Consider the following 20,041-nt stretch of genomic DNA (forward strand, 5'->3'; position numbering starts at 1 on the left):
AAATAATTCATAAACCACTACTGGTTAGAGCTTAATAACTATAGTTTGCCTAATTACTATTCTAGCTACCATTCAATTGTTACTAACTTGTATCACTTGTATTCAAACGCGCAAAGAATACAACCTGTGTCAACTATATTCGATCGCGCAATGAATATAACGTGTATCAATTGTGTTCTTTCGCACAGTTGTATTCATTCGTGCGACGAATACAATATGTATCAACCATAACCAAGGCGAAATACAAGGGTGTATACAAAGAATATAACATGTATCAATTGTATTTGTTCGCGCAACCAACTCAGAAAAATATACAGAAAAATAAAATGTTCTTGTAGACAGTCAAACTCAAGACCTTGCTAATTAAGCGTGCGCTTTAACCAACTCAACTAGGAGAGCTTGTTGCTCTCTTATTTCAGTTAAAAACAATTAGTCACTTATTCATAGATTTACTATAAAATTTAAATATAGCTATAAATAATAAATTTACTGAAATCTAGCTACAAATAGTAAATACGGTTTAAATGTTTGATGTGTCACCTAATTTTCCCTGCTTAAGACTATGTGCCGAGGCAAGGAAAGGATTTGACTGGTCCAACCTAGATTCCAAATCAGAAGCCCAATAAACAGAAGGATATCAAATTCGGACTGACTTCGGTCCAATAACCCACCTCCTAAGAGGCTAACATCAATTTGGTCTCTGCCAAGTCGATTGTGCGACCCTCACTCTTTCGCCGGTGAACTTTACTTGTAAGTATCCCTCTTTCTCCGGTGAAATTGACCGCCACATAAACCCTAATTCCTCTTCCTGATGATTCTAGACGGTTTTATCCAAATTAAGTTATATATTTTATTGTAATATCTTGTGTAGCTGCTCCTTTTTGCATAACGAGGCTTCCTTTTCCAATTTGTCATAGTTTGTGAATACTAGTTAATTTGCATTTTATGTGGTTCAAAGTTCTCATTTAGTTATGCTTAAACTAGTTTTCTGAGCTTCTCTCCTAAAAAAGGTGAAAGAAAGAAAGAAACAAGGCCACTTTTTTCTTTTGATTCGTTTGGAAAATACACCGATACGAGAACTATACAAAAAGTAGAGACATTTAGTCAAAAATTGAACAACTGTTAGCAATTTACTTGCGATGCTTAGTTGATCATAAAAAACATCTAATTAATTATATGTTCAATTCATCCTTGTTTTTATAAGGTAAAAGTTATGTGTTCATTCATCCTGTTTAGCAGAAAGACAAGATATTCCTTGCTCATTATCAGACAATCTGTCATTGTCTACAAAAAGCCCCCAATCATCTAAAGCATTTATTTAGAAAATAATTTCCGAGTATTTGACCCATAATGACTTGAGTTTTTTTACCTATTAGTTGGAAATGTTTCAGTAGAGGTGGATGCAACATAAAGAAATGGAACAGTTTGGATGTGTATGAAATAAAAGATTCTTCTCGACTGGTCACAGTGTCACATCAGGTTACTGGAGAAATATTTATGTCGTGATGTGACAGAATTAGAACTCTGTCTGACTCTTCAGCAACAAAAATTCTCTTTTTTATGAAGTGTTGACGAACGTTAAGTTTTTGCCAACGTAAAAGACTTCAACAATGATAGGATATATCAGATAAATCTGCACTTCTGCAATAACTAATAATTTCTACTCCCTCATTCCGTTTTGTTTAACACACTTTCCTTTTTTGGTCTGTTTCTAAAAAGAATGATACCTTCTATATTTGAAGAACCTTTAACTTTAAACTCCCTATTTTATCCTCAATGACATGCTCTTAGATATCATGGAATGCTTAAGACACAAGTTTTAAGAATACTTTTGGTATGTGCAAAAAGTCTTCCTTTTTTTTCTTAAATCTTTGTGCCCAGTCAAACACAGTCATATAAAATGAAATGAAGGGAATAGTCATCACAAAGTAGGTTGTATTATAAGATGATACTAATTATCTAGGATTGCCATAAAACTGTTTTATAAAAGTCGAATTCTTGTCCTCCAACAAGATGTTACTTGTCGCTTTAGGAGAGTGACTGCAGAAATGAGCAGTTTAGTCAATCAGTTAACTGCATACATGCAGCGTTGCTCTTTTTCTTTATTGAAGAAAATACACATTTATTCATTAACACATATTCATTTTATTGAAAACTGCTTGTCAGGAGAATGGAAAAAGAGAAAATAACAAAAGTATCATGAGGTAGCATGTTGACAACTGGCTATTTCCTCATCCTTTTGAAGGAGTAGGGTAGTTAAGTTTTGTAAACTTGGTGATTTTCGTTAGAGGTAGTTCAGAGACCGCACGATCTTGCACCCAATGGTGTGGCATAGTAGTTGATGAAGTTGTTATGAAAACCATGGGAGACTAGGGTTCATATCGATTAGAGGTAAAAAAAAAGTTAATATGACAATTGATTTTATCCCATCTCCCTAATCTTTAATGGACAGAGTTACGCCTGACCTGTAGTATTTGATGATGCGGCACCTAGTAGAACTGTCGAGGTACACATAAGTTGGCCAAACACCACTCTTATACCACAAGAGAGAAAAAGAGAGACCATGATCCTGCAACTGTCAACACTTAAAGAGCCGCATTATGTTGAATGATATGAGGGTCTTTTTATTTATCATAAAAAATAGAGTTGCAGATAGATTCTAATGAAGTGATGATTGTGGAATGTAAATGAATCGTCTATGTCAGTAAATTCAGAAGCATTCAGGTCCTTGTAGGTCTGCATGTCTTTCATAATAGGCCTATTCTCTTATTATAGGAATTTTATGACAAACTATGTCTGTCACTCTGTCCCAACAGTCTCTAGCTTGTAGCTAGCAGAAATACCTGGTTTTATGAAATCTCTTTTCAGGAATTTATCTTTCATGTTTATAGTTTTTCTTAGGGAAATAACTAGCAGGGACGAGTATGGCTTCCAAGAAAAACAAGAAAAAGAGAAATAATCCTGCCGCATCTAGTTCTGGAAATGTACCTCGAGAGAATAAAACCCCCAAGGAACTAAAGGCTAAAGGTAAACTTGCAAAAAAGTCCTCTAACTTAAACTCTGCACAAATGAAAGAAGCTGAGGGCGCTCCACAATCTCAATCCAGAAACAAGGAGAAGGCGTCAAAAGATGGCAACCAAGGAAATAATTTTGATAAAAAAGATGCTAGAAAGTCCCAGTACATAAGCAGTAGAAGCAAAGAAAAGAGAAGTACAAGTGAAATGAGTGTAGATGTGAAGAATGATGGAAAAACTGAAAAGAGTATCGGTGGAGTGATTTTCATGTGCAATGCAAAGACCAAAGACGATTGTTTTAGATATCATGTGATGGGTGTCTCAGCTATGAAGAAAGACATTATTATGGGAATCAAACCTGGTGTCAAGCTTTTTCTCTTTGATTTTGATCTTAAGCTCATGTATGGTATTTTTGAGGCGTCATCTTCTGGTGGAATGAAACTTGAACCAGCAGCATTTGGTGGTGATTTTCCAGCCCAGGTCAACTGTGCTTTTTATTTTTTAATTGCAAATTCTTACGATTTCATATTGTTCCACAGTCTTTAAGGTGTATTTACTGATTATTGCTCATCCAACAGGTTCGCTTCAGGATTGACAGGGACTGCCTTCCACTGCCGGAGAATTTGTTCAAGAGAGCAATTAAAGACAATTATGATGAAAGGACGCACAAGTTCAAGATTGAATTGACATCTAAGCAGGTAGCAACACACCTCCCTCATTGACAAGTTGTACTTGGAGAAAGAGTGTTATCTACCTAAAATTTGATGTCAATTTTGTGGCCCGTGTGTTCGCCTTTGAGCAGGTAGAGCAGTTGATAAAACTGTTTAGGCCTGCACCATGGCTACATCCAACTTCCAAACATTCTGTGTCTGAGCCAGTTATTTGGCCAACATTGGCAGCACCTTTGCCTAGGGAGGAACCTTCTAGGGAGCATGTATATGGAATGCAATACAGTAGAAGCAAAGCAGGTGAGAATTTTTCATCATATAGTCATGAAAGGCAGCAGCTTGCAGGCCACTATGTCATGCCTAGAGAGGTTGAGAGTCAACCCCGTTTCCTCACTGAGAAAGAATATAGAAGCTATGGTCTTCAATCAGCAAAGCATCTGCAGCCTACTGCTTCTGCAGTAGTTGATCGCAAATTGGATCATTATGATTCTGAACAAGGAAGGGAGCAGCTCCGAAGGAATCCTGCCAGTGTTAGTAGCGATGCAACTTTAGCACGGAAAGAAACTGTATACTCTGAACCTTTATTTCCAAGCGAAAGGGAGTACCGAACTTATGGCCTCAAGGCTCGCAGTGGAATACCTGTTACTGTTGCTCCTGCTGTAGAAAGTAGTACTACAGTAATTTCAGCTATACCTACCAATCATGGTTTACCAAATCATGTAAAGGATACATATAATCCTTATGACGAGAGTACTGCCTCTCTTGTGAACCGATATCTCTCTCTGCCAAGGACGGTGGTAACACCTGTAGAGTCATACTCTTCGGCAGGCAGAGAGTCTTTTGCAGGGGATCCCTATTCTGCAATTGACATCAGAGGCGATACTAGAAGATTTCATACTGAAAATGAAAGAGTATATCCACCGTATGCTCCTCAACTTCCACCAGACTATGGCCTAAAATATCAGCATCTTAGGGATGAGCCTAGATACTCCTCAACTTCAGTCTCATCTCGCTATTCCTTTGGGGGACCATCTGCACCTCGTCATTAAACTGCTGCAATCTGCATCCTCAAATCTTTCGTGTCTTAGTTAAAGTTATGCTTATGAAACTGATGAGATACAGGTCAAGTTCATCAACAAGGAAGTTCATTTCTCAGCTCTGCTGATGGCAAAGACAAGGTCGCTGCTACATGACTTCTCTGAGGGGTTCTGGATTAAAAAGATGACATGATTGTATTTCTTCCTGTACAAGTGGAGAAACATAATGCTGACACCTTCCCTTTTGGGACTTGTCTTGAATTTGTTGTTTGTGTTATGAAGGAGTAACATGGTGCTGTTGATTTGCTTCATGCAATCTGATGTTTACTCATATGTAGGATCATTATGCTAAGGATGATGTAGCATAGCGTGTATGCTTGAGATTCACAGTGTGCCATCGGTATGGGTTGCACTGCAATAGTGGCATTGGTCGCTGGCATGATGTTATTTCTTGCTTTTAAGCTTCAGGGTATGCAACTGAGCTAGAACGGTCGTTGTCTGGATGGCTCTAGGAGGAATGATCATTGTGTAAAATTCAGCATTGTTTTATACATCGTTTGGTTACTATTTTGATTTTCATCATAAAATAATATGTGCATGTTACGAAATGTAGCTCAAAGTAATAATATAAAACACGAAAATAGACAAGAATGTAGGGAGCAAGAGAGAAGAGATTCTTATTTCTTATATGTATTCAAGTGTATACAATGTGATGCCCAAACCCTCTATTTATAGGATGATATAGGTAATACAAAGGGATGTCATAAACATGGTATTAACTATTGAGAACATGGGGGAAGATCATGGAGGTGTGGGAGTTACATCCATAATGGTAAGAAGTAGTGGGAGGTTAATGGAGAAGAATAGTGGGTGTTACTCCCTTAGGAGTTATGGACATCCACCATAATCAAGTATTTCATAACACTCCCCCTTGGATGTCCAAAGATAATGTGCCTCGTTAAAACCTTACTAGGAAAAACCCTATGGGAAAAAATCCTAGTGAAGGAAAAAGAGTACACATATCTTGTAATACGCATTACTTGCTGTCTCATTAAAATCCTTGCCAGGAAAACCCAGTGGAATAAAACCTTAGCTAAGGAAAAAAAAAGTACAGCACATATTTGCCTCCCCCTGATGAAAATATCACTTTATTTCTCGGAGACGATGAATTCCAAGTTTGTCTAACAACTTCTCTAATATTGAGATCAACAATGCCTTGGTGAATTATTCCGCCAAATTATCACTTGAACGGATTTCTTGAACATATGTTTCATCATTTTGTTGAAGATCGTGTCTGACAAAGAACTTTAATGAAACATATGATTTATTCTGTCTCCTTCAATAATTCTTCTTTCAATTGAGATAAGCAAACATCAGCGTCTTCACTATTATTGGAATCTTCTCTTCAAAGAAAAGTCACACATATTGTGAAATGATAATATGACAATTCCTCACATACAAATAGATTGTTTGAAGAACAGACTTCAATAAATGCCTGCATTTGCATAAACAACAAAACCTTGACAATATTTGTTAGAATAAACAAATCTATATCAAGGATTTCTTTTGCAATATAATACTAATTGTATTCCAATATCTCCACATTGAAATAAAACTATATCTTGCTAGCATATTGTTATACTCATAGTTCTAGCCAGATATATTAGTGTAACAATTGAACTAGACACAAAAATAAATCATGTACGGCATGATCGCTCTAATCTACATAATGATCTGCCGAAGATTTATTTAATAATTTTCTTGGGAACCTTAATGTGCTTCAGAACAATTTAAATCATTCAACGATTTTCATTATATGCATATCAAATGTATTGTCAGACCAAAATCTAAAATGACTCCATTCCCCACAGGAGAACATGTCTCCTAATACCAGGATATTTACAAAAAATTTGTGCCACAAGTCGTCTTTATGTCTATCGACTTGATTTTTCATTTCACTTTCAGGTGTGGGGACTATCCGTCCAACTTCACATTTTTCAGGTGAAGTCAATTTCATTGCACATTTTTCATTTGGCCAATCATTTATCTGTCTAAATTCCATGACAGATTTGAGCTCAAGATCCTCGTCGATATTAATAATATTGAGCGCTACATTATATTAACAACATCGTCGACGATCATTTTACATCGGTTCCATCATTGCACAATAAAGACATAACTTATCAAGATCTCATTATTTTCAGGTACCTGAGCCTCTCCCATGAGGTCTTATAAAATGTTATGTCATGGTGCTCTTATAAAGCACTTGCCTCCTTATTATGACCATCTTGAACATTTGCTCCCTCCTTCTTCAAGGAGTTTTATCTTTGGAACCGATTTGTCTATTACGCTTCATGCGTGCCATAAACTCTATCCATCATGGACGTTATTCTATTTGGAGCATTAGCAGCTGGAATATGACATTAAGCTTTGGGTCAGCAATGTGCCTGGAAATATTTTAGAAATGAATTATCACTTGAACTTCAAGTTCACATTTTCTTGTACGAGGATCTAGATGTATTCATAATAATTCATTTCACGTATCACTTTTTCAGCTGCCCATTTTCTCCCCCTAATGTCGGGATCACCAACACATTTTCCAACCTTTTTTGGGAACCCATCTTTGTGCATTGTGGCAGCACAATTAAATCATATAGCACATCCATATTTCTAGATGGTAATATTTGGTTCCTGACCGTGAACCAATTGTGATAGGGAGAATTTATCATAACTTGTTGGCTAGATGCGTACAAGTGCTGTTGTATATTAAATAATACACCTCATACCAAATTTTTATTTGGGAGTTTTGTTCTCATAACCAATAGTTTAGCTATAATTGGAGGCATACAATTTCTGCTAAACCAACTTGGATTTAAACCAGCATTATCAAGATAAATTATCATAATATATATTTTGGAATTGTGCTCTAATAATTTGAGCAAACAACCTTGCAAAAACCAAAGTGCAAGTTGATAACAAACGCACATGTGATCATACAATAGATGCATCTATTAAAATCATATAATAGTGAACGGTCCACATGGCAGGTGATTGGGCCCATACATGTATATCACCTTTTATTCGTTCCAGATATCAAGGGATTCAATCCCAACCTTAACTGGTATATCATGAGAAAAAAAACATCACAAGAGAATTCTTAAAGAATCTTCTATTTCTTTAATATATGCCAATGTGAATTCTCAATTAATTTTCGCATCAATAAACCACGATGGCCAACCGGTCATGCCAACAAATATTTATTTCAGTAAACATTTAATTTACTATGGCATGTGATTTCATATCATGCTTATACATCTGTAGTACAAATAGAAGAAAAGCCGGGTAACCTTTCATATTTACCCGGTATGTTATAGTAATATGAAGATAATCAATCTTCCTTTCATTTATAGTCTCAATATGCCAACCACTTTGGCTAATACATTTGAAACTCAAAAAGTTTCTTTTGAGACTTACTACAATATCAATGTCATGAACAATTTTATTCATCCGGGTAGTAACAAATTAGCTCTTCCGGAGCTCTTAATTGATTTTGTACTACAAGATCTTTTGTCACATCATCCATATGGTGAATGTCTCCTTCACGGAGAAAATCATATCATAATAATTGTCATGGTCAAAATCATCAAAAGCAAAATCATTTCTTGCTTTACTTTTGCCTTTAATAACCTTTTATAAGGCATGTCACAATATTTTTTTGCCGTACCACATGTACGCGACCAATGACATATTCATTATCTTTATTCTCTCAAACCTTCCTTAGAGGTGAGTTGTAGTATTTATTCAACCATGCATAAATACATTCTTGTGCATAATTTGTATCACATATATATTTTCACACTCACTTCAGGAATGACTCTGCATTTACAATGCTTATCACAAGTCACATTCTTTCAAAAATTGGACTATAATCGTCTGAACGTGCCTTATATTTACACACCAAATTGATACACATTTCCTTCATCTTTGAAGGATTATTTTGAGAACCCTTATTGTTCTCCTTTTTATAATTACCATAATGATGACTGTTATTATTTGATCTTTTGGCACACCCACGTTCATTAGTCAACCACTTGTCTTTATTTAGACTTATTATGCACAGCTATCACATTCACTTCAAGAATGGAGCAAATCAAGTGGGACAAGCTTCATGCCTTTTCATGAAAAATATATTATTTTCTTTAGTCATCATTATATTATCAATATGGTGCATTGGGACTCAAACCCAATGCCTTACCCATATAAAGACATGTTAGGCCATAACGAGTTGGGACTCGAACCCAACTTTTACAATCATGGATCATCAGGATTCAAAACCCGATGTCTTACTCTCATGGTGCGTTGGGACTTGAATCCACCGTCTTATCCTTATATAATGTTTATCACAAATGGTCTGATTCACATCAGGAATGGAATATAATTTTATGTAGCCACAGAGTAAAATCTATCATAAAAATAAGCAAAATAGAAATGATAAGAACTTTTATCAATAAAAATATGATAGAGTACAAACTCGTGTACTAGCATCATACATATAAACGTGTCAATAAGAGAGTCACCATGTAGCGTTATTACTATGTGATGTATTACTGCAAACTAATGCATGATGATTAAATAAAATACACACAAGAATTGAAACACATAACTAAATGTACTTAACTTAAAAATAACAAATAATCTTAAGTAATAACTATTGCTAGCATATTCTGTTTTAATACAGATGATGTCAAAATAGGCTAGTAAGACATAATGATATCACCTTGTCAATTATCAGCATAAAAATATTGCATCTAATTAGATTAGGCCATCGATCTTAAAAGTCCTTGTTAATACATAACATGACCAGAATGCTTTTTAATGTTTCACAAAAATCTTTTAATATCATGGAAAATCAATGATAGCATGATGTTATAATTGTATAAGATCAATTTTAGAACTAGGAACAAAGTTAGTGGACATATACAGCCATACGAGCATGAAAACTTAAAATCAAAGCTTAGTTTTTCCTAAACAAAGCAACTACAAATCATAAATTTTAACATAAGCTAAATACACAATTTATGGTATAATTTGAAAAATAATACTCCCTAGACAATAGAGGCAAACTAAACATTAATATGGCATACGTAATAATGCCCATATTTCCATTGGTTCAAGGTTGTCAACCATTCATATCTTCTAGGTTGATTAAAGCTTCGTGCTGATAACGTGTTACATAATGTAGCTCAAAGTAATAATATAAAACACGAAATAGACAAGAATGTAGGGAGCAAGAGAGAAGAGATTCTTATTTCTTACATGTATTCAAGTGTATACAATGTGATGCTCAAACCCTCTATTTATAGGATGATATAGGTAATACAAAGGGATGCCATAAACATGGTATTAACTATTGAGAACATGTGGGAAGATCATGGAGGTGTGGGAGTTACATCCATAATGGTAAGAAGTAGTGGGAGGTTAATGGAGAAGAATAGTGGGTGTTACTCCCTTAGGAGTTATGGACATCCACCATAATCAAGTATTTCATAACACTGCATAAGTTATTTAGGTATCTATGCATTATTTTATATGGGATATAATGTAGAGTAAGAATACAATATTAGCAATACATGGATTAAACTAACTAAACATAAACATCCTCATGATCTTCAAAACTAATTTCTTAATACAACAAATCAAACATCCAATAACAAATTATCCGTGCATTACTAATCCCAGCTCTATATTACAATTCCTGTTATGAACAATAAAAGAAGAAGAAGAATATTGCAGAGAAAAGTAGAGAGAGAGAATTCTTATTGATTTGGGATGAATTACAATGGAATAGAACCCTCTATTTATAGGGAGAGGTTGACTTAGCCACCAAGTAATAAACCCTAGAATCTCTCTAAATATGGACATTCACCATAAATAGAATTCTATTTATAACACTCTCCCTGAATGTCTATTCAACAGATAATGTGCCTCGTTAAAACCTTAACTAAAAGAAAACCCAATGGGAAAAAATTCTAGAAAAGGAAAAAGAGTACACATGTTTAGAAATGCGCCTATTGGTTGCCTCGTTAAAAACCTTGCAAGGAAAACCCAGTGGGACAAAACCTTGTAAGGGAAAAAGAGTGCAACGCGTATTAACTCCCCCCGATGAGAGCATCAATTCACATCCTTGAGCCTTCGCATCCCGATCTTGTACACTAGCTTCTTGAAGGTTGACGTTGGTAGAGATTTTGTGAACAAATCAACCATATTATCACTTGAACGAATCTGTTGCACATTAATATCACCATTCTTTTGAAGATCATGTGTGAAAAATAACTTTGGTGAAATGTGCTTTGTCCTATCTCCTTTTATGAATCCTCCCTTCAATTGAGCTATGCATGCTGCATTATCTTCATACAAAATTGTGGGTAGTTTGTCACATTTCATACCACATTTGTCTCGAATAAGATGTATTATAGACCTCAACCACACACATTCTCGACTTGCTTCATGAATAGCAATTATCTCAGTATGATTAGATGAAGTAGCCACAATTGATTGCTTAGTCGATCGCCAAGATATGGCAGTGCCTCCACAGGTAAATACATAACCTGTTTGAGACCGAGCCTTGTGTGGGTCAGATAAATACCCAGCATCAGCATAACCAACAAGATCGGGACTGCAATTGTTGCCATAAAATAAGCCCATATCGGTAGTCCCTTTTAGATACCGCAATATGTGTTTGATTCCATTCCAATGTCTCCTTGTGGGAGCAGAGCTATATCTTGCTAAGACATTAACTGAAGGACCAAGTAGCTCCTCATTCTCTTCTTGAGTTCGGAATGGATCCTTATTCACATCAAGTGATCGAACAACTATCGGAGTACTTAATGGATGTGCTCCATCCATGTAAAACCGTTTCAATACCTTTTCTATGTAGGTAGATTGATGAACAAAAATTCCGTTTGCCAAATGCTCAATTTGCAAACCAAGACATAATTTTTTCTTTCCGAGATCTTTCATCTCGAATTCCTTCTTTAAATAATCAATTGCCTTTTGGAGTTCTATAGGAGTTCCAATAAGGTTTATGTCATCAACATATACGGCAAGTGCAACAAATTCTGATGTTGTTTTCTTTATAAAAACACATGGGCAAATGGCATCATTTATATAGCCTTCCTTTAATAAATACTCACTAAGACGATTATACCACATTCGTCCTGATTGTTTTAGACCATACAAAGATCTTTGCAATTTGATTAAAAACATTTCCCGGGACTTTGAATTATGTGCGTTTGGCATTTTAAATCCATCGGGAATTTTCATGTATATCTCATTATCAAGTGAGCCATAAAGGTAGGCGGTAACCACATCCATTAAATGCATGTCAAGCTTTTCATGGACAGCAAAACTAATGAGATAACGGAACGTTATAGCATCCATAACGGGTGAATATGTCTCTTCATAATCGACACCAAGCCTTTGTGAAAATCCTTGTGCAACAAGGCGTGCCTTAAATCTTTGTACCTCGTTTTTCTCATTTCTCTTGCGTACAAAGACCCATTTATAGCCAACAGGCTTAACACCATTAGGTGTTTGGACTACAGGCCCAAAAACTTCACGTTTCGCAAGTGAGTTCAACTCTGATTGGATTGCTTCTTGCCATTTTGGCCAATCAAGTCTTTGTCGACATTCTCCAACAGATTGAGGTTCAAGATCCTCACTTTCTTGCATAATGCTAGATGCAACATTATATGCAAAGACATAATCCACCACTATATCCACTCGATTCAAATTTGTCTCAATATCGATTGGATTTATTGATAGTTCCTTATTTTCTTGAGTCTCGGTCTCAGTGGATTCCTCATGAATCTCAAAATTTATTAAATTGTGGATTTCTTCATGAGATTCTTTCGTAGTGTCATTTTGATCATTTATTTTTCTTTTTCTAGGATTTCGATCTTTGGAACCTAATGGTCTGCCACGTTTAAGGCGTGCTTTTGACTCATTAGCTATGACACTAGAAGATTGTCCAATAGGGACATCAATACGGATTGGAACATTCTCCGCAGGGATATGTGATTTTGTTATCCTTTTCATATCCGTAAATGCATCTGGCATTTGATTTGCTATTCTCTGCAAATGAATAATCTTTTGCACCTCTTTTTCACAAATAGAGGCACGTGGATCAAGATGAGATAATGATGGATTTTTTCACAAAATTTCCCGTTTGGTTTCACCAACTTCTCCCCCTAATTTTGGGAAGAGTGTCTCATCGAATCGATAGTCTGCAAATCGTGCAGTAAACAAATTTCCCGTCAATGTTTTGAGGTAGCGAATAATGGAGGGCGATTCAAAACCAACACATATTCCTAACCTTCTTTGTGGACCCATTTTGGTGCGATATGGTGGTGCTACAGGCACATATACCGCGCATCCAAAAATTCTTAAATGGGATATATTAGGTTCATGACCCAAAACTAATTGCAACGGGGAATATTTATGATAATTTGTCGGCCTGAGACGAACTAGCATTGCTGCATGCAAAATGGCGTGACCCCAAACAGAAGTGGATAACCTCGTTTTCATGAGTAACGGTCTTTCTATCAATTGCAGATGTTTAATTAAAGACTCCGCAAGGCCATTTTGAGTGTGAACATGAGCTACAGGATGTTCCACTTTTATCCCAATTGATAAGCAATAATCATTAAATGCTTGGGATGAAAACTCAGCAGCATTATCGAGTCTAATAGACTTAACTGGATTATCGGGAAATTGTGCCCGTAATCGAATTATTTGTGCCATTAATTTTGCAAACGCGAGGTTGCGAGATGACAATAGGCACACATGGGACCATCTAGAAGATGCGTCTATTAAGACCATAAAATATCTAAACGACCCACTAGGTGGGTGAATAGGTCCACAAATGTCCCCTTGTATACGCTCCAAAAACGCAGGGGACTCAATTCCAACCTTTGTTGGTAATGGTCTAATAATTACTTGCCTTGATAACAAGAAGTGCAAGAAAATTCATCATTTAAAAAAATCTTTAAATTCTTTAATGGATGCCCATTTGAGTTTTCTATAATTCGTCTCATCATAATTGATCCGGGGTGTCCCAATCGATCATGCCAAAGTACAAAAGTATTGAAATTGGTAACCTTTTGGTTTACAATAGAATGTGCCTCAATTGCACTAATTCTTGTCCAATACAGGCCACAAGACAAAGATGGGAACTTCTCAATAGCCCTTTTCTGGCCAGAGACATTTTTGGTAATGATGAGATATTCAAGATTATTCTCATCTATTGTCTCAATATGATATCCATTTCGACGGATATCTTTAAAACTCAACAAGTTCCTCTTGGACTTGGAGGAGAACATTGCATTCTCTATGATAAGTATTGTTCCCTTAGACAGAGTTATAGTAGCTCTTCCAGAGCCTTCAATTAAATTACTACTACCAGAAATTGTAGTAACATCTGCCTTACACATACTTAAATGAGAGAAATATTTCTTCTCTTTGAATATTGTATGTGTCGTACATGAATCAATTAAACAAATATTTTTACAATTGAACTTTGATCCAAGTTTACTTGGAGAGATATCGACATTTGTTTGATCCATTGAATAAAGACTGTTGCACGTTTTCTAATCTTGATTCACAGTTGAAAAGTCTTCTAAGTCTTGATCAATTGTTTGCTAATTCTTCTCTAAGAGGTAAGTGAAGACAACGAACACTACTGACTTACATACATAACCTTTCAGCATAGGCGCAACTGGATATTGAAAACATGAAACATGTTTCTTAATCTTCTTGAGACGGTAGAGTCTCGTGCTGATAACGTGTTATGAACAATAAAAGAAGAAGAAGAATATTGCAGAGAAAAGTAGAGAGAGAGAATTCTTATTGATTTGGAATGAATTACAATGGAATAGAACCCTCTATTTATAGGGAGAGGTTGACTTAGCCACCAAGTAATAAACCCTAGAATCTCCTAAATATGGACATTTACCATAAATAAAATTCTATTTATAACAATTCCTACATTATTGATCTTTGATTATACAATCTCTACATAATTAATACTCTCATAACTTGTACTTGAACCAAAAGACCCCTAAATATATCCATGATCTATTTCAACACATCAAGCTTTTCGCAGTAAAACCCCTATTATTCATTCTGAAAGAAATATAGAAGTGCATTGCCATCATATTGTGCAACTTAATTTAAACTAAATTTGATTATTTGACGGCCCAGCATTTACATCAACAAGTCAGTCTTTCTTTGTTAACAGCAGGGGCAAAATATTTGACCACGTGATAATAGCCTTTATAATGTTGACTATTGCATGAACCTCTATTTTATACTAACTAGATATTATATTATCAGGCTGAAAATTGGGGCTATTTATTTTTGAGAGAATATTTTCCTTTCCTCTTTTTGACCCAGATTTATGGAGGGAATTAAATAATGGAAAATAAGGTCTAAATAGGCATGAGGCAGGCCAAAGGATACCAACCAACAAGGCACAGAGCTTTCTTGGAAAGCGCACCGTTAACAGATTCAGTTATAATCTGTAATAAGCGCTCTTTCACGGTTCAATTCAATCATTTAGAAGGGGGAAAAAAAATAAAAAACGCAGCAGACTCATTTCGGGAAAAATTCAAGAATGTCCGGCGACTCAACGCCGGCAACCGGAAAAATTCTCTCTTCAGGTTCTTGATTGAACCCGCATTTCTTCTATATGCCAATTTAATATGTTGATTTATCCATCGAATTTTGATTTTTTTTTTTCCAGAACCCAGCATAGTTTATTGTACCTCGTTATGGGAGAAAGTTAATTCTTTTCTCTTGATGTATTTTGATTTTTTTTTTCCTAATCTTTTACTAGGATCAATGGAGAGACGAAAATTGGGTGTTCCAATCTCTGATGTTGTGTCTCATTTTGGTACCAGTGGAATGTCTGTTGCTGCTGCTACTGGCATCACTCATCCTTTAGGTTTTTTCTTCACTTAATTAATAGTATCTTTTTTTAATGCTTATTTATTGATTCTACCACATACCAGTTACCACTCTATTGAATTTTGAAGTCAAATTTTGTTGCTTTGAGCTTAAGATGTAAAGGGCTGGCTTAAAGGAGGAAACTTTTATTTGAAAATGTAGCTAAGTATTCTTCTATGATGATGAAAAAATGAGACTAAGAATTAGCTATTACTTTGTTTTTGCTTGGACAATTTAGTTAAAGGTCAGGGTGGAAAGTATAATCCTTCATTATAATCAGAAAAGATGGATCATGTCACTCTTGTGTTTTATACGAAGAAATACTAATCCGTTTGATGATGTGACTTTTGAGTTGCAAAGTTTCAAAATAGATTTGGGGATATTAAGTTGCTCGTCCTACGTTTTAATGGGGTGTGTTGTCAGTCATGCTAAATTACCTTTCCTTTTAAAAAGAACAAATTAGTTCCAAACACTGTTTATTTTCTCATATAACTATCTAAAACTTCTGAGTTCATATATAATCACTATTGTACTATACTACTCAAGAGCATGAAATGAGATAAAGCATTCAACTATGGAAAATTAAGTACATGAATGTCTCGCGCTATCTTGTTACTCTTCCATGTACTTGAGCCGTTTTATAATTTTAACTGGAAGATCAAAAACAGCCCAATGATATGGAAGGAATGGATGGATAACCTAATTTCCGCTCCCTCCAACCTAGTTGTAGTTGTCTTTTAGAGAACATGATCTTTTGCTTATTATGTGCAGATGTTATAAAAGTTAGACTGCAGATGCAACTTGTTGGTCAGAGAGGTCCTTTGGTCGGAATGGTATGAGATGAAGCTTCTACTTTTTGGTTTTGTATCCCTTTTTATTGCTTAGAACGATATATAAGGGTCATTAGCTGCTGCTTATGTGATTATATGTCCTATTTGATTGGTGATAGGGGAGGCTTTCTCTTCAAGTAGTCGAAAGTGAAGGGCTGAAATCCTTGTATCTAGGATTGGCACCTGCATTGACGAGGTCAGTTCTTTATGGTGGCCTCCGTTTAGGCTTATATGAACCATCTAAATATCTCTGTGAATTGGCTTTTGGGTCCACCAATATCTTGGTGAAGATTGCATCTGGAGCATTCTCAGGGGCCATAGCCACAGCACTGACCAATCCTGTCGAAGTCTTGAAGGTATTCTCTTATGAAGATCTTATGATTCCGCTGAACGGTCCTCATTTGTTATGCTTGTTTCCAGGTGCGGCTGCAAATGAACACAAGATCGAGCTTAGGACCAATCCATGAAATGAGGAGAATTGCTTCGGAAGAGGGAGTAAGAGCTCTTTGGAAGGGGGTTGGGCCTGCTATGGCCAGAGCTGCCACTTTGACTGCGTCTCAGTTGGCGACTTATGATGAATCCAAACAGGCGCTTATAAAGTATACTCACCTGGAGGAAGGATTTCATCTTCATCTCATGTAGGCACACTTTCCATCACTGTAAAAATATTCAAATATGCTCGTATTGTTAGAGAAAATGAGTGTTTATGATTGAGTTGAAGCAATGCATGCACCTTCTTTTCTAGATGCAAGGCTACTGAGCACTTTGGCGAAAATGATGGTTTTATGTTAGACTCTGAATATAATTAGCATGAAATAGAACATCCAGGAGTGGGCCTGCATATAGTATATTTTTATCTTCCATATCTTTCATTGTGCCAGTAACTGATTCGTAAAATTATCTAAAGGATTCTGTTAGCATGCATATCTAGATTATTACACAACGAACACGGGTAACTTGTCCAAGTGTTGGAGTGTTGTTGGGATGCACTGAATCTAAAAGCGACTATGTTTTGATAGCCCTTCTATTCCCAGAAAGTTTTTAGTCTCTTCCTGTCATAGGCTTCTGCATGTATAAGCGTAATTTGCGGAGATTAATTCCTACACCATCTGTCGTAGCTGGTGTTTCAAGAATGTTTTCATCTTCATTTTATGTTTTGGGAGAATAAATATTTCTACTTTTCATCATTTTTCAGTCCATTATATGCTAACTCTTCTTCTGCATATTATGAAGCTCAAGTACAATTGCGGGGACGGTAAGCACGCTTATGACAGCACCAATGGACATGGTTAAAACCCGTCTTATGTTGCAGAGAGAATCAAGTTGTGCCGGAATGTATAGAAATGGATTGCACTGTGCATATCAGGTTGTTACATCGCAACCTCTCATTCCACCCTTTTCTATGGTTATTTATCTACAATTGTGTTCAGCAAGCTATTTCATTATTTTTTACTTTAATAGAGCGTACTTGTTGACATAGTCAAGTCTTCTTCACTAGGCGTTTTGTTTTGCATTCGGGATAAAATTATATTCGACTTTCATCCATCTTTCAGTCAAAATCATAACAAAAACTTAGTAAAGAGGGGAAGAACTGAATGGGAAAATATCTGATCCGGAATGAGCTACCGCAAAGCCATATCTAGGGGTTGTGCGGACGTAGGATAGGATATCTAGAGCAGTAGGGGTAAGGAAAAACATTTGGGAAGATTTTGGCAATGCTTGTGATTATACTCTTAAAAAACTCAGATTATATTGAACTTATTTTTCATGAACCTTGTGATTCCAGGTACTTCGCGCTGAAGGTCCTTCTGGTCTTTACAAAGGGTAAGTTCAAACATGCCTGACTTAGCTGTTAGTAATATAGTTCCTGTAACTTTACAAAGTTACTGGTTAATTCACTACTTTAAATTTGGAAAATTTTCAGAGGCCTTACAATATTTGCAAGATTGGCTCCACAAACCATGATTACTTTTGTACTCTGTGAGAAGCTACGGGGGCTGGCTGGACTAAAGGCTATTTGATATTAGGCCAATTCATTTACACTCCACTTCTCCAAAATCAGATACAAGAAAGGAAATCATAGATATTGAATATGTAGAACCTTTATTTATTTTGGTTCCAATATTCTGTAGGTTCCAAACACTTGTGGTTGATGTACCATCCATTCTTTTGAGGTAGAAGGATTAAAACGTTTTTCCTTCCACTTCTCGGTCATAGGGTCATGTTGTATCAACTTATAAATGTTACAATACAAGTGTGAATTGTCATCAGGCTTATCTACAATTCCAGACTTTGCATTTTCTAATTCAACTTGTCCTTCTCAATTTACCAAGCTGTCAATTTAGTTTGTTTTAAGTATGTTTAGCTATGCCAACGTGAGTTTTGCAAAGTATAATCGCTTTCTAATTCATAATTCAAATAAAGAGAATCGTTGTACGTTAACGATCTGCATAAAATAGTCTGACTATCATAAATTCTTTAATTATCTAGAACAAATTGGATCTTGATAGAGCGGAATGAAGACAGAGAATTCATATCACTGATTATACAATTACGTAAGTTGCTAATGACAAACGCCAATATCGTCAATGTGGAACAAAAAGTGGAGTATTGGTTTAGTGATGAAGGTTAAGGTGTTAAGACTAAGAAGTCTGTCTCAAATCACATTAAAACAACATGAATTTGACTTTCAAGCACGTGGCGTACGTTGTCATGGTATTACTAACTCAACTAATAAATGATGTAGGATTGTTATAACTGTTTACCCTAAAAATTGGATAACAATTAAACTTATAATGTGGTTTTAACTTTTAAGGACACGTGATTTCACCTAATATCAATTGACGAATATGAAGATTAGTAATAGAAATTAACAATAATATAAAGCAAACCGGTGTTTGAACGGGATTCAACCATCGAGCTTGAATACCCTCGAATTGATCGGTGCAAGAACAATTAGAAATATAACAAGGAGATGAACAAGAATATAAGTTGGCCAGAAAGTATTGTATGCTTTGATATGCGTGAACGTAAAGTGCTCACAAAAAGATTAGAGCCTTCTTTATATAGTAGAGGAATCCTATCTATGGTACAATTCTAATTACGGAAGTAAATCCCATGATTAGCCTAAATAATCTGTTCCGAGATTTCTGCCATGATCTTCGACCAGTCACGAATATCTCGCCTTTCTGTTATTGCGCTTTGCTCGACGTCTGCCCTATTTGGTCTCAATTGCTACTGGCCTCGATCTCGACAGGCACCTCGATTCTCGAACTCGGTACCTTGTGCTCGTTCTCCTGTCTGATCCATTGCAGGGCCGACCTTCGATGCAACTCCCTGGCTTCGACCAAATAGTAAAATCGGGTAGGCCCGGTTTTAACTGTATACAGATAGTCCCCTCATTTCTTGGAATGTAATGAGAAGAAACGAATTGAACCTTCGATTTTTTACCTCGACTTGTCATGATGTCATCCTCGTGACGTAAGCGA

General features: G+C 35.9%; 2 protein-coding genes across 3 annotated transcripts; both read left to right on the forward strand.

Moving 5' to 3' along the window:
• Nucleotides 1-620: 620 nt before the first annotated feature.
• On the forward strand, nt 621-5,290 carry LOC109242227. 2 transcript variants are annotated; one of them, XM_019409083.1, is made up of 4 exons: nt 621-750; nt 2,902-3,494; nt 3,593-3,712; nt 3,817-5,290. In XM_019409083.1, exons 2-4 carry the CDS (start codon nt 2,925-2,927, stop codon nt 4,729-4,731), a joined length of 1,605 nt encoding a protein of 534 aa, XP_019264628.1. In that variant the 5' UTR covers nt 621-750; nt 2,902-2,924; the 3' UTR covers nt 4,732-5,290. The 2 variants fall into 2 exon arrangements, with proteins under 2 accessions (XP_019264628.1, XP_019264627.1); XM_019409082.1 differs by having other exon boundaries at nt 622-750; nt 2,892-3,494.
• Nucleotides 5,291-15,180: 9,890 nt separating this feature from the next.
• Nucleotides 15,181-18,877, forward strand: LOC109242228 (mitochondrial substrate carrier family protein ucpB). Its single transcript, XM_019409084.1, has 8 exons — nt 15,181-15,437; nt 15,614-15,721; nt 16,495-16,556; nt 16,673-16,909; nt 16,974-17,191; nt 17,787-17,919; nt 18,340-18,377; nt 18,478-18,877. Exons 1-8 carry the CDS (start codon nt 15,392-15,394, stop codon nt 18,572-18,574), a joined length of 939 nt encoding a protein of 312 aa, XP_019264629.1. The 5' UTR covers nt 15,181-15,391; the 3' UTR covers nt 18,575-18,877.
• Nucleotides 18,878-20,041: the final 1,164 nt, after the last annotated feature.

The sequence above is a fragment of the Nicotiana attenuata genome, unplaced genomic scaffold (genome assembly GCF_001879085.1).
Source record: "Nicotiana attenuata strain UT unplaced genomic scaffold, NIATTr2, whole genome shotgun sequence".
Lineage (NCBI taxonomy): Eukaryota > Viridiplantae > Streptophyta > Magnoliopsida > Solanales > Solanaceae > Nicotiana > Nicotiana attenuata.